The 14,398-nt window shown below is 33.9% G+C and overlaps 3 protein-coding genes across 3 annotated transcripts; 2 read left to right on the top strand and 1 right to left on the bottom strand.

Moving 5' to 3' along the window:
• The first annotated feature begins 2,930 nt into the window (after positions 1–2,930).
• On the top strand, positions 2,931–7,551 carry LOC144549304 (zinc finger BED domain-containing protein RICESLEEPER 2-like). Its single transcript, XM_078298022.1, has 3 exons — positions 2,931–4,130; positions 6,420–7,281; positions 7,372–7,551. The coding sequence occupies exons 1-3, from the start codon at positions 2,931–2,933 to the stop codon at positions 7,416–7,418; spliced, it is 2,109 nt and encodes a 702-aa protein (XP_078154148.1). The 3' UTR covers positions 7,419–7,551.
• LOC144549266 (zinc finger BED domain-containing protein RICESLEEPER 2-like) lies at positions 5,263–6,345 on the bottom strand. The gene is made up of 2 exons (XM_078297988.1): positions 5,533–6,345; positions 5,263–5,442 (listed from the first exon to the last, which is right to left on the bottom strand). Exons 1-2 carry the CDS (start codon positions 6,221–6,223, stop codon positions 5,396–5,398), a joined length of 738 nt encoding a protein of 245 aa, XP_078154114.1. The 5' UTR covers positions 6,224–6,345; the 3' UTR covers positions 5,263–5,395.
• A 6,046-nt stretch (positions 7,552–13,597) lies between the features above and the next one.
• Positions 13,598–14,299, top strand: LOC144549305 (uncharacterized). The gene has a single exon (XM_078298023.1). It carries the CDS (start codon positions 13,598–13,600, stop codon positions 14,297–14,299), a length of 702 nt encoding a protein of 233 aa, XP_078154149.1.
• The last annotated feature ends 99 nt before the right edge of the window (positions 14,300–14,398 follow it).

Below are 14,398 nucleotides of genomic sequence, written 5' to 3' on the forward strand. Positions count from 1 at the left end.
TGTGGAAATTTATTCACATGGATTATCTAATATATATCTTAATTAATTCTGTCTGTCTGATCTAGAGGAGGGTTCAAATGCACCCAAATTTTTGTGCACCCAAATGCACCCTATCTTTTAAATTCTTTATCTCCGTTTTCAAAGTTCAAATAGTCAATCCGAACCGTTAGATGCGATCTATATATTAAGATGTGCTTGGAGACCAAATTTTACATTTTTTGGAATTTGTTTACTATTTATTAAACCACTTTGAAAATCGCTGATCCAATGGTCCAGAAAATGTAAAATCAGCGATTTTTCAAAGTGGCTTAATAAATAGTAAACAAATTTCAAAAAATGTAAAATTTGGTCTCCAAGCACATCTTAATATATAGATCGCATCTAACGGTTCGGATTGACTATTTGGACTTTGAAAACGGAGAAAAAATATTTGAAAGATAGGGTGCATTTGGGTGCACAAAAATTTGGGTGCATTTGAACCCTCCTCGTCTGATCTATATTACGCTTTTGTCGGTTACTAAAATGTAACGATTAGGACTCAGCATTTCCGGTACTTCATTGGCAGAATTAATTCAGATTCTCTCCGGTACCGTAATAGGTAATCTTTTACAGCTAGTGGATCTGGACCGTTCTTTTTAACTTGGCATGAATCTCAAAGCGGCTGAGAATTAACCTCAAACCGTAAAGTGAGGAGAATGTACCTGAATTCGGACCTGGGAGGATGTGAATTTGCCGTGCCCAAGGTTTTCATAAAAGAGATTTGAATTCGAACCTCTCTTTTTTTGAAATTACATAACATGAAAGTAATTGAATAATTAGAAACCGCATAACTTACTGTGTATATATATCCTCAGTCAGTACGAGCCAGGGACTAGGTAGTGTATAAATGACCTCCTATTATGTTTTTTGTTTCTTAAATTTAATTTATTCATATTTATATGATTTTTTGTATCAGAATTGTCAAGTGCACAATATCGATCAATACAGCTCGATGCATGTGTGATGTGTAGAACTTAGTTAGCTAATTTGACTGAAAAAAAATTAAGTAATAAGTCCTGAATTAATCGTAATAAAAGAAAAAATTTCACCTTACATTATTAATTAATTTTCTTGAAAAGAAAGTGCACTTACATATCATAACACAAATGAAACAGAATAGTGACAATTTATTCAAAAATTGAAATTAAAATTTAAAAAAGTTGGAGGATTTGTCATAATGGTCTTTTTTTTTAAAGGTAATTCTCTGTCATTCTAGTGTCATTTTTTTCATTATCATGTTTGATGAAAATGATAAGAGAATGGATATGATAATGTGTCATTACTTTGTTATTACGATTTCATAATTCATGACTATTGCGCCTATATTAGAGCGGATTTTCTTTTATTCCTGTTTAACATGAATTACTTCTTTTGAAAATAATTTTCTTTCTGAAAATGAAAGTTATCATTAATTTTATTGAATTATGATAGACATTGCAATTTAATGATCTATACTAAATCATATATTTTCAGGGAATACTTAAAATGATAGCTATTTAAAACTAAACATAATAATAGTATGTTACCATAAATAATATTCATTGGTATTATATTATCTGAAATTTTAATATTTTATGAAAACAATCTATAGCACGTTCCTTGAGGGTTTTGGAGTGAGAATTTAGAAACGAAAAATTAAAAAGGATTAGTAAAACAAGAGAAAATAAGCCATACGTTTTGCATTTTACCTCACTTAATTTCTCTTTTTATATTCTTCGTGTTTATATTTCAAAAGGTAAAAAAAAAAAAAAAAAGCCCTTGTCTTTTGCAACATAGCTACAAACGGTTCCCTTCTCTTCTCTGACTTGAATTGATGGCAATAACGCAAAATTGACCGTTTTAGGAACTATAAAGGAACTGATAAATAAATTGCTGTGGGATACACCATGGAGGGTAGGGGTACGTGTTCAAATGGTTCGGTTTAATTGGTTTTGAACCGAACCGGAAAATTTCGGTTTAAATGGTTCGGTTGTTCGGTTCAAATGGTTCGGTTTGGTTGTTTTTCTGAATTAGTTCGGTTTAAATGGTTCGGTTCGGTTTTAATTTTTCAAAACCGATTAAACCGAACCGACCGGTTAGATTATAATTTAATCATTACCAATATTGATAGGATCAAATCATTTCCTTCCTTCTCCTTCACGCCTGCTCAGTACGCACGCGAGTAGCCTAAACCTAGACTTTTCACTCATGTCTAATCGCCGAACTACATCAAATCGCCGAACCACCTGTCTAACCTCTGCACGATGTCACCGTTGCACTCGCGTGCGCTTAATAAATCACAAATGCCACAAATGCCATCTCTCCTTGACTCTCTCTCTCTCCCTTTACCTCTGGTTTCCGTCATTTATTCAAGCCCTATGTTCCAAGTTGGAGGCTTGGATCAGAAAAATCAGAACTTCTCTTTTCTCAAATTGGCCAAAATCAAAACTCTTTAGTCTCAAATTCGACACCATTTGAAGCAGATTAAAGGTAAAATTAGCAATTCATTTTTATTTGTTTGTACCCAAATTAGATGAATGCATAATTTTTTATAAAACTTTTTTAGATATTTATTCATATTTTGAAAACTTGTACTGTACAGCTACTTCACCTGATCACCTCTTTCGCTTGCACTGGAGGTTTTTGTAAATTGCGAAGGGAGTCTCGGATCAGAGGACTCTACCAACCATTCCTCTACTTTCATTCTTCCTGAAGTTGAGGTACATTTTTTTTTATCGTTCTCAACTGGTTTTGATTAACCAAAAAATTATATTTTTGTTTGCATATTACATCTTGAGATATGAATTTTGTTCTTAAATGTTCTTAAGCATAAATATTTTTATTGACAGTAGGTACTGTTGAGGTACTATATATATATTGATTTATCTATATACATATCAGGTACCTTATGAATGGCTGAACAAGAGAGTCAGGTTGCCCCAATTGAGAGACAAGTGCAGCCACAGGTGCAGCCAGCTTTGATTGACGCACCTGAAACTGGAGTTGAGAGGTCCAAATGCAAAAGAAAGAGGAAAGTGATACGGCCAAGGTCTGAGGTATGGATTGAATTTACCAAGTTTAAGGATAACGATGGTAATGAAAAGGCAAGGTGTAATTTTTGTGAAAAAGAGTTCTTTGCTGATTCAAATAGAAATGGTACAACAAATTTGAAAGCTCACATGCCAAAATGTAAGGGCAAAGAAGAAAAGAAGCAAACACTTTTATCCTTTGAGCAAAATCTAACTATTTTAGGGGCTGGTGGTCAAAAAACGAGTACAATTATTAATTGGAGGTTTGAGCAAGATGCTATTAGACAAGCACTTGCTTGTATGGTCATTTTAGATGAACTTCCTTTCTCATTTGTTGAAGGAGAAGGGTTTAAAAAGTTTGTGGCAGCGGCTTGTCCTCGATTTCGCATACCCTCTCGAACCACCGTTACTAGGGATTGTTTTGAAGTTTTCACAAATGAGGGTGCTAAATTAAAGAACTACTTCAAATTGAACAAACAAAGAGTATGTCTTACCACTGATACATGGACCTCCTTGCAAAAAATAAACTATATGTGTCTCACTGCCCATTTTATTGATAGTGATTGGAAATTGAACAAAAGAATTATTAATTTCTGTCCAGTTTCTAGTCATAGTGGTAAAGAAATTGGAATGGCTATAGAGAAGTGCTTGTTTGAATGGGAAATTGATCAAGTTTTTACTGTTACCGTTGATAATGCTAGTTCAAATGACCTTGCAATTGATTATTTAAAGAAAAAGATAACTAATTGGGGTACCGGTATCTTAAATGGGAAGCACCTACACATGAGGTGTATTGCCCATATTATTAATTTGGTGGTCCAAGATGGTTTGAAAGAAATGTCTACTTCGGTTGCTCGAATTCGAGGTGCTGTAAAATATGTAAAACAGTCCCCAAAAAGGTTACATAAATTCAAAGAATGTGTGAAAATGGAGAAAATAGATAGTAAGGCGTTGTTGTGTTTAGATTGTCCCACTCGTTGGAACTCTACATATTTAATGTTGGATGTAGCTCTAAAGTTCAAAAAGGCATTTGAAACTTATGCGGAGCAAGATCAAAATTTTATCTCTGATCTTGCTAATGAGGGTGAGAAAGAATGTGAGGAGTAGGGGTGTTCAAACGGTCGGTTCGGTTAAAACCGAAGTTTAATATCCAAACCAAACTTTTATTTCGGTTTTCAAAATTGAACCGAACCGAACCGTTAAACCCATCAACCGATTAAGAACCGAACCGAACAAACCGAATTAAACTTTGGTTTGTTCGGTTTAAACCAAAGTAAACATTTTGTATTACAGTAACTGTCTCAAAATGACAAGTACATATTCTTTTTTTTTACTAAAGCCCGTAGGAATTCATTAAAACAACCAAATCCATTACATTGTTTGTGTCATAAATATGATAACAAATTACAATCATAAAAAATAATCACAAGCAAATACCAAAAAACTCCATTTCAGCTGACAACGTTTACTGCCTTGCTGGTGGCCTGGAGCAAAAGTACTTCCAATTTACATAAACCCCTCAAAAGTTACTAAATTACCTCATAAAAACCCCCATATGAATAATAAAAGACAACAACAGCCTACAAAAATACAACACAGCATATCATATAACTAAACAAAATAACTAAAATCTATACATTATATCATATAACTAAACTAACTAAACATAACATGGAAAAAACTGAAATATCACATACCAGAATAAGAAAAGATAATAAGAGGTGCCTGCATCAAAATATATTATTTGTGAAGCCAACTAGTGAGCACTCTATAGGTACCATTATTCATGCTATTGGTAGTTTGGTACGTACCATTAGTCCATTATTTCTGCTCAAGAATACACACATTTTTTTAAACAGTATATGCAAAGAATACACACATTTAAGATATATATGCAATAACACATCTATTGATACGTAAACCCTCCTCTTTTATCCGGGCTTGGGACCGGCCATGTCATATTCCAATATGACATGGGCAGAGTTAAAACTTGGTGTTAGTATCCATAATACATATAAATATATAATTGAAGATGTAATAGAATTATAAAGATAAAGAAAATAGTATATACCTCTGTACCGATAGATCACACCATATCATCAGATCACGCCATATCATCATATTACACCATAAAACTGAAACAAAAAGAGCATAGAAAAGTGCAAGAATATTGCTCCCAGCAATCCAGCACATGTCATATGTTGAAACTTGAAAGCAAGACTGAAAGTCTGAAAATATAATCTTCGATACAATCCCAGCAACTCTAACTTGATACAACATAGCTAATTTCAGTTTTAGCACAAAAATATAGACTAATACAAATCAAAAGGAACCTACTTTCACCTTCACTAATTAGGAGTTGAAGCTGCACTCTCCAATCCTACTTTGGAAAATTCTGAAAATACAAATACATAAACAATTATTCATTAAAACCATTATAGCACATAAATGAAAAGAGAATTAGTAAATAGATGATTTTAATTACCTTCTTCAAGCTGATCAAGCATTTCTAAATTTTCTTCAACACCAATTGGACGTGTTGACCGAAGCCAATCTTCAGAACATATGAGAGATTGTGCAATTCTTGGAGTCAACGAACTCCTAAATGCATCAAGTATGCGGCCACCTGTACTAAATGTTGACTCGGAAGCCACGGTTGAAACAGGAATTGCAAGAACGTCACGTGCCATGTGTGACAAAATAGAAAATCTTGGGGCATTAATCTTCCACCATCCCAAAATATCAAAATCTATTTCATCAACCTCTAGATCATCTTTAAGATACTTCTCCAACTCTGACTTGTTCTCTTCTCCACTTGTGTCAGATTTGTGCTTCTTAAACATCGAAGTCAGCACTTGTACATCATCTATACCCATAGATTCCTCATCGGGAGTGACATTCTTTAACCCTTTTTCACTTAAAACTAAGCCATATAACCTTTTGTACTCATCAAACAACAAAACTAAATCATTTGTCACCTTCTTTATCATCTTTCCACTCTTTTCTTGGCCATATAATTCCTTGAGAGCAAAATCCATGAATTCTAATTTATGTCGAGGATCAAGAATATCCGCAACATAAATCAAAGAATTGGCTTTCTCAATATTACCCCAATACTTATTGTACTTAGCAACCATTTTATCAGCCATTACACTTAATTCCACATCACTACTCATTTTCAACTTTCGTAACAAGCACTCGACATTAGTAATTTCATGGAAAAAGATATTAGCTGTCACGTAAGAAGATCCAGAAATCCGATTAGTTAAATTATAAAAATGCTTTAAAAAAACTGCAATTTTTCTAGCATTTACCCAATCTGAATCGGTTGGTGCACCAATACCTTTTCCTTTCGGAAGCGGTTGGTGCACCAAAACGTATGGTGCACCAACCGATTCAGATTGGGTAAATGCTAGAAAAATTGTAGTTTTTTTAAAGCATTTTTATAATTTAACTAATCGGATTTCTGGATCTTCTTACGTGACAGCTAATATCTTTTTCCATGAAATTACTAATGTCGAGTGCTTGTTACGAAAGTTGAAAATGAGTAGTGATGTGGAATTAAGTGTAATGGCTGATAAAATGGTTGCTAAGTATAATAAGTATTGGGGTAATATTGAGAAAGCCAATTCTTTGATTTATGTTGCGGATATTCTTGATCCTCGACATAAATTAGAATTCATGGATTTTGCTCTCAAGGAATTATATGGCCAAGAAAAGAGTGGAAAGATGATAAAGAAGGTGACAAATGATTTAGTTTTGTTGTTTGATGAGTACAAAAGGTTATATGGCTTAGTTTTAAGTGAAAAAGGGTTAAAGAATGTCACTCCCGATGAGGAATCTATGGGTATAGATGATGTACAAGTGCTGACTTCGATGTTTAAGAAGCACAAATCTGACACAAGTGGAGAAGAGAACAAGTCAGAGTTGGAGAAGTATCTTAAAGATGATCTAGAGGTTGATGAAATAGATTTTGATATTTTGGGATGGTGGAAGATTAATGCCCCAAGATTTTCTATTTTGTCACACATGGCACGTGACGTTCTTGCAATTCCTGTTTCAACCGTGGCTTCCGAGTCAACATTTAGTACAGGTGGCCGCATACTTGATGCATTTAGGAGTTCGTTGACTCCAAGAATTGCACAATCTCTCATATGTTCTGAAGATTGGCTTCGGTCAACACGTCCAATTGGTGTTGAAGAAAATTTAGAAATGCTTGATCAGCTTGAAGAAGGTAATTAAAATCATCTATTTACTAATTCTCTTTTCATTTATGTGCTATAATGGTTTTAATGAATAATTGTTTATGTATTTGTATTTTCAGAATTTTCCAAAGTAGGATTGGAGAGTGCAGCTTCAACTCCTAATTAGTGAAGGTGAAAGTAGGTTCCTTTTGATTTGTATTAGTCTATATTTTTGTGCTAAAACTGAAATTAGCTATGTTGTATCAAGTTAGAGTTGCTGGGATTGTATCGAAGATTATATTTTCAGACTTTCAGTCTTGCTTTCAAGTTTCAACATATGACATGTGCTGGATTGCTGGGAGCAATATTCTTGCACTTTTCTATGCTCTTTTTGTTTCAGTTTTATGGTGTAATATGATGATATGGCGTGATCTGATGATATGGTGTGATCTATCGGTACAGAGGTATATACTATTTTCTTTATCTTTATAATTCTATTACATCTTCAATTATATATTTATATGTATTATGGATACTAACACCAAGTTTTAACTCTGCCCATGTCATATTGGAATATGACATGGCCGGTCCCAAGCCCGGATAAAAGAGGAGGGTTTACGTATCAATAGATGTGTTATTGCATATATATCTTAAATGTGTGTATTCTTTGCATATACTGTTTAAAAAAATGTGTGTATTCTTGAGCAGAAATAATGGACTAATGGTACGTACCAAACTACCAATAGCATGAATAATGGTACCTATAGAGTGCTCACTAGTTGGCTTCACAAATAATATATTTTGATGCAGGCACCTCTTATTATCTTTTCTTATTCTGGTATGTGATATTTCAGTTTTTTCCATGTTATGTTTAGTTAGTTTAGTTATATGATATAATGTATAGATTTTAGTTATTTTGTTTAGTTATATGATATGCTGTGTTGTATTTTTGTAGGCTGTTGTTGTCTTTTATTATTCATATGGGGGTTTTTATGAGGTAATTTAGTAACTTTTGAGGGGTTTATGTAAATTGGAAGTACTTTTGCTCCAGGCCACCAGCAAGGCAGTAAACGTTGTCAGCTGAAATGGAGTTTTTTGGTATTTGCTTGTGATTATTTTTTATGATTGTAATTTGTTATCATATTTATGACACAAACAATGTAATGGATTTGGTTGTTTTAATGAATTCCTACGGGCTTTAGTAAAAAAAAAGAATATGTACTTGTCATTTTGAGACAGTTACTGTAATACAAAATGTTTACTTTGGTTTAAACCGAACAAACCAAAGTTTAATTCGGTTTGTTCGGTTCGGTTCTTAATCGGTTGATGGGTTTAACGGTTCGGTTCGGTTCAATTTTGAAAACCGAAATAAAAGTTTGGTTTGGATATTAAACTTCGGTTTTAACCGAACCGACCGTTTGAACACCCCTAATGGAGGGGATGCAAAAAAAATTTGGCATCTTTCACAAAGAGGAGCGAGGGAACTGAATCTTCTGTCTTTGTGTAGACATAAAATTTCTGTCTCTAAAATTATTGACACGTGGATTCAGAGTAGATTTTAAAACAAAACTATATCTAATATTTTAATATTAAAACTCATTTGGGACGTACATATCAGTGATTTTAGGAATAGTTGATCCGGTTCTGAAGTGAAGCGTGTCGAATGGCATTGGATTCAAATTGGTGCGATAACCCATTGAAACTATTTGATTCGTTTCATTGTTTATGTATAAAAAGTCATGGTTCTTTCTATTTTAAAATATATATTATTTTAGTAATTTATTTTTCTTTTACAATTGAAATAGAGATATGATAAGTAGCCCAAACTACATTGAAAGCCGAATAATACACATGGATCGGAACATGAATGCGAAATACCCATGCAGGTCCATTTATTGAGAAGAGATAATGTTAGATTGTTTTTTATTTGATAATATAATATAGAACCTAAAAACTCAATATTATGCTTAATTTGAACAGCTTGTCGGTTTGATATGACTGAATTATTGAGCAGGAACGAAAATACTTTTTTTCCACTGGTTATTAAGTGTAATTTTTTTAGTCCATCAAAAAATCAAACCCTTTATTGTTTTTAACACTGATTATTTTTTTATGGTGATCCGAATTAGTGATTGAAGTTCACGTTAATTTTTTTTTTTTTGTGGTCTGATTATGTATTCGTGCACACAAGTTTACCGTGAAGAGATCTTTTTCAAATCTCTATTAGAAATTGATTTACAATGACTTTTGTAAGAGAGAGGGGTATATTTTGCATGATCTATCATGCATATATTACTTGTTTCTTAATTTTAATATTTTGTATATTTCTATGGATAATAGTATATATATATATATATATATATATTTTTTTTTTTTTTTTTGTTATGTAGAGAACAAAATTTGTAAAAAGATCACTTTTTAACTTATATAGTAAACAAATTGATAATAAGAAGTCGCTATTAATTATATTCATTTTATAATAAAATATTAGAGAAAATCAATAAACATATATATAAATTATAAGTCAATTGCTTCAATATTAAATATAAAACCCTTAAAATTATTCCAAAATTCGATTTTCCTGCAATTTTCATACAAATACATTTTCCCTGTTTTATTACCAAATGTAATGTATAACTCCAGCTAAACATTTTATAATTTGGTTACTTTTTACTGGTCTTTTTCATTAAATATAACATTTGTATATTATTCTCAGCAAGTTTGATATAAATTTTATTTAAAAAAAATTATCCTCCTACTTAGAATGTTAATCTTTATATATAAATGCTAAGAATTAATATAATAATTTTGAAATTTGAAAATTATTGAGTTAGGTTCTCAATTTTTTTTGTTTCATTTAATTTTTTTGTTTAAAAATAAATTTATGAGGAGCTTGATCCAATTCCTATTTGGATGATGAGTTCTTCAACAGTAGTGAACCGCTAAGTTTTTCAATTGTTAAGAGAAATTGCATGAATTTTCAATTGTTAAGAGAAATTGCATGAATTGTTTTGTAGTTTAGTGATTGAGACATACCTTCAAATTGTTTTTTATTTTTTCTTTTGCCTCTTCTTCTCCTTTCAAAATTTGAGAAGAACTTTTGAATATTCTAAGCCCTTAAATCGTTCTAAAATCTAGGATACGACTATGATTTATTAAAAAAAAAAAAGTGAGAAACAAAAAAAAAGAGATAGATAAACGAGGAACTGTGTTTATTTATTAGAATCTAGTCCTAGAGAAGTAATACATGCACGACTGCTAACTGAAAAAAAATAATACGTGCACATATTTGGATTCGAAGGCAAAACTGAAAAATAGCATGATAGAAACGAAAGAACATGAAATTAATTTTTTATATGTAAAGTAACATTAATTTTAAGAAAAATCCTAACTTTTGAAGAATTTTTTTTATAAATCATAATTAATTAAATTAATTTTAGCAAAGCAGCATGATTATTTTTTTTTTTTTTTACAAAAACAATAAGGACCGAATTTCCAATTCGGTCTCCACATTTTACTTTTTTCTGGACCGAATTGGGGATTCGGTCTCCCTTTATTTTGAAATAGGGGCTGTCCATGGTAGACACAGCTTGTTCCTGGAAGAAACAGGGGCTATCCTTGAAAGAAACAACTTATTCCTGGCAAAAACAGGGGTTGTCCCTAGCGGAAATAGGGCCAAAATAGGAGTCGAAACAGAGGAAAATGTGAAAAAAAAGGGGCTGTCCCTGGCAGAAATAGGCCGAAACAAGGGCCAAAATAGAGGAAAATGTGGAGATCGAATCCCTCAGTCTCTCTAAAAAGTAAAATTTGAAAACCGAATTGGAGATTCGGTTCTTATACTTTTTGTAAAAAATAAAAGTAATTATGCTGCTTCGCTAAAATTAATTTAATAATTATGGTTTATAAAAAAAATTTCGTTTTGAAAATAACCAAAGTCATGTCATAGGTTATGTACGTCTTCATATTCAAAATTCATACAAAATATTTTATCACAAGCATCTAAAATATTATTTATGTGTATTATTGATATGGATCACATTGTTTGGATCGGTATTACAATTTTTTATATGCAATGAACAAAATCGAGATAATAGTCACGTCATAACTCTATAAATTGTGATCAAATGTGACATAATTGATCACGTACATTAATTATGTGTGGTCACATTTGGTAACGTATATTCAAATTTTATCACGTCAAGTTTAAGTAAATAAGTTAATTTTCACGGATTAAATTGAATTCCGAGAAATTCATGTATATTGAAAAATGTTGGGTAAAGATTTCATATAAATAAATTTTTCTCATTTGGATAAAATATACGGTGCTAATTTCGACCAATTTGAGATGATTGGATATTTCTTCACATGCCATAAATCCTGCGCGTATGAAAGGACCTGAACCCGACCCAAAAGACGCACATTCACCCGGTAGAATTTTTCATTTATAGAAATTCTTATTAAATAATAAAGAGAAACATAAATAGTATTTTGATTTTAGCTCGGCCTTACGTTCATTGGTATCTTCAGTATTTAGATCTGATACTGAATCACAAGATTGGACCCTACTAGAACTCGATTTTGCCATCCGGGTTCGAACCCGACTGGGATCTGATTTTGCTTGATGGGTTCGTACCCGACTAGAGATCGCTAGCTGAAGATAGCCGAGTTTGGGCTTGACTAGAACCCGCTACATATTGGGCCCGGATAGGACCCTGGATTAACTGTATCACTGGCCTGGTACTACAGATGGGGTTGGCATCCAAATATATATACTTGAGGACTTTGTACCCCATATTGACAATATCAATGTATAAAAATCATGACATTTATTGAGCAGTTTCAACTTTGAAGACTACAGTATGTAGGTTCTAAATTCTTTTTAAGCAAGGAGGCAACGACTACCAGCCATTCATCCAAGCTAGATCAACGACTAAAATTACACACAAGAAACACATCTAGGCCTCGATCCGTGCCTTCATATAACACCCATTAAGAGTGTTCCATGTGGTGTGGGCCAGGGGGTCGGAACACATTCAAATGACAAGAATGTAACAAAAGAAAGAGGGAATCAGGTTACTGGTGGAGATTGGGTTGAGCAAGAGATTTTTAAAGATCCTATTTGGGCTGATCAAGGCCCAGACTATCCCTTAGGTGTTGCGAAAAAAATAAAGCAGGCTTTGAAGAAGGGGATATGGGCTTTCCAGAAGAAGGGGAGGTTATGGGCTTTCAAGGAGGAGGGGAAGGTTTTATGCAAGACATGCAGAACATGGGATTTTGCATAGCCCAACTACAACAGCCCGACCAACAAAACCACGAAGGAGGCCAGAAGGGCCTAGTACAGCAGACAGAACAACAGGTCGCACAAGGAGTACAGAAGGAAGAGCAAGGAGGAAAAGAGGATGAATTGCAGCATTCGCCAGGTTTTCCGATAAAAATGTATGGCAAAGAGGCACGAGCACCAGCTGACAAACCAATCAGGAGGAGCCCAAGGCTGTTGGAAAAGAAGAAGAAATCCTATGCAAAGCCGAAAAAACCAAAAGCTGAAAAGTTCAAGTTAGATTTTCAGTAGCAATCAGATCCGATTAAGGTAGTGGTAGCAATTGAACTAGTCAAGGAATCGGGTACCAAGGTAACCAACGAAATTGAAGAAATGTTTTATGAGGCTGAAGGCAAGAGTGAAACAGACAAAGGTGACCTGTCAGTCAAACAGCTGGGCATGGAAGGGATTGCAATCCCAAATGAATAGGCCACCACATGAAGAGACCTGCTCAGCAACAAGGAGGCAGGTGACTAGAGGTGCCAGTGCTTTTTGGATGTATGTTTATTATGTTGTATGTTTGTGTTTCCCTAAGACTAGGAGTAGTGAAGGATGTCAGTGGAGGGGGGGTTTGGTAATTTTACAATGTAGTCAGAAGTTTTTTGGTTTTAACGGTGAAAGGAAATGTATCCATGGCTCAGAGGTTAGAACCCTAAGTTGTACTAATGGTTTTCTTAATGAATCCAGTTAGAATTCTTAAATTCTTCTCATGGAATGTGAGAGGTCTAAATGACAAGGACAAAAAAGCCCTGGTTAAAAATGAGATACAGTCAGAAAAATCGAACCTCATTTGTCTGCAAGAGACCAAGTGGTCTACAGCAGATAAAAGAATAATCAAAGAGGCAGTGGGGTCCAAATGCGCAGCATATGAATCAATCCTAGCAAACAACACAGCAGGGGGGGTATTAGTGGCATGGGATGAAGGGGTGTTCACTAAAATTGATCACACAGTAGGAAGATACTGCTTGACAGTAGATTTATCGATAAACTTGGATACATCAGTAATCAGGTTCACTGGCGTCTATGGTCCATCAAACTAGATAGATAAAATGGCATTTTTTCAGGAGCTAGCATCAGCAAAACCACATATTAACATGCCTTGGTTGATAGCAGGAGATTTCAACGTAACTTTGAATTTGAATGAAAGGTCTAACATAGGGTATCCTATGCACCACATGAACCAGTTTAGAGCAGTAGTGGATAGAATGGAACTGGTAGACATGCCATTACAAGGTAGGGCATATACTTGGGCAAGCGCACGAGATAATCCGACCTTTGTCAGATTAGATAGATTTCTAATGTCACCAGCATGGGTGGAGGAATATCCAAACACAATGCAATCAGCAGGACCAAGCAATGCTTCAGACCACTGCCCACTGATATGCACAAGTCTCACCAAATTTCCAACATCTAATATATTTAGATTTGAAAATTGTTGGCTCAGATTGGATCAGTTCAAGCAACTGGTACAGACAACATGGGACTCTTTACCAGTAGCTACAGACCCACCAAGTCTAGCAATAAAGATGGCAAGGCTCACTAAGCAGATCACAAGATGGAAGAAGGACTATAAGAAACTAGTCAAGTACCAAGAAAAACTATGCATGGAGGGCATAGGATGGCTAACAAAACAGTCGGAAACCAGACAACTAACACAAGTAGAGAGGCTGTTGCAAGAAATGCTTACTGCAAGACATAACCAGTTGGTATTGATGAAGGAAGAAAAATGGAAGCAAAGGGCAAAGAAATAATGGGTAGAATTGGTGGATAAAAATACAAAGTATTTTCATCACATGGCAACCAACAATAAAAGAAGGAACTGTATCAATGTGGTGCAACAAGGGGAGGTG

The sequence above is a fragment of the Carex rostrata genome, chromosome 35, assembly GCF_964058835.1.
Source record: "Carex rostrata chromosome 35, lpCarRost1.2, whole genome shotgun sequence".
Taxonomy (NCBI): Eukaryota; Viridiplantae; Streptophyta; class Magnoliopsida; order Poales; family Cyperaceae; genus Carex; species Carex rostrata.

Coding starts and splice junctions, on each gene's coding strand:
- LOC144549304 (XM_078298022.1), top strand. CDS start 2,931: ATGGCTGAACAAGAGAGTCAGGTTGCCCCAATTGAGAGACAAGTGCAG. Junction 4,131..6,419: donor TCTCTGATCTTGCTAATGAG/GGTGAGAAAGAA, acceptor GGTTGGTGCACC/AAAACGTATGGTGCACCAAC. Junction 7,282..7,371: donor GCTTGATCAGCTTGAAGAAG/GTAATTAAAATC, acceptor TTGTATTTTCAG/AATTTTCCAAAGTAGGATTG.
- LOC144549305 (XM_078298023.1), top strand. CDS start 13,598: ATGGCATTTTTTCAGGAGCTAGCATCAGCAAAACCACATATTAACATG.
- LOC144549266 (XM_078297988.1), bottom strand. CDS start 6,223: ATGAGTAGTGATGTGGAATTAAGTGTAATGGCTGATAAAATGGTTGCT. Junction 5,443..5,532: donor GCTTGATCAGCTTGAAGAAG/GTAATTAAAATC, acceptor TTGTATTTTCAG/AATTTTCCAAAGTAGGATTG.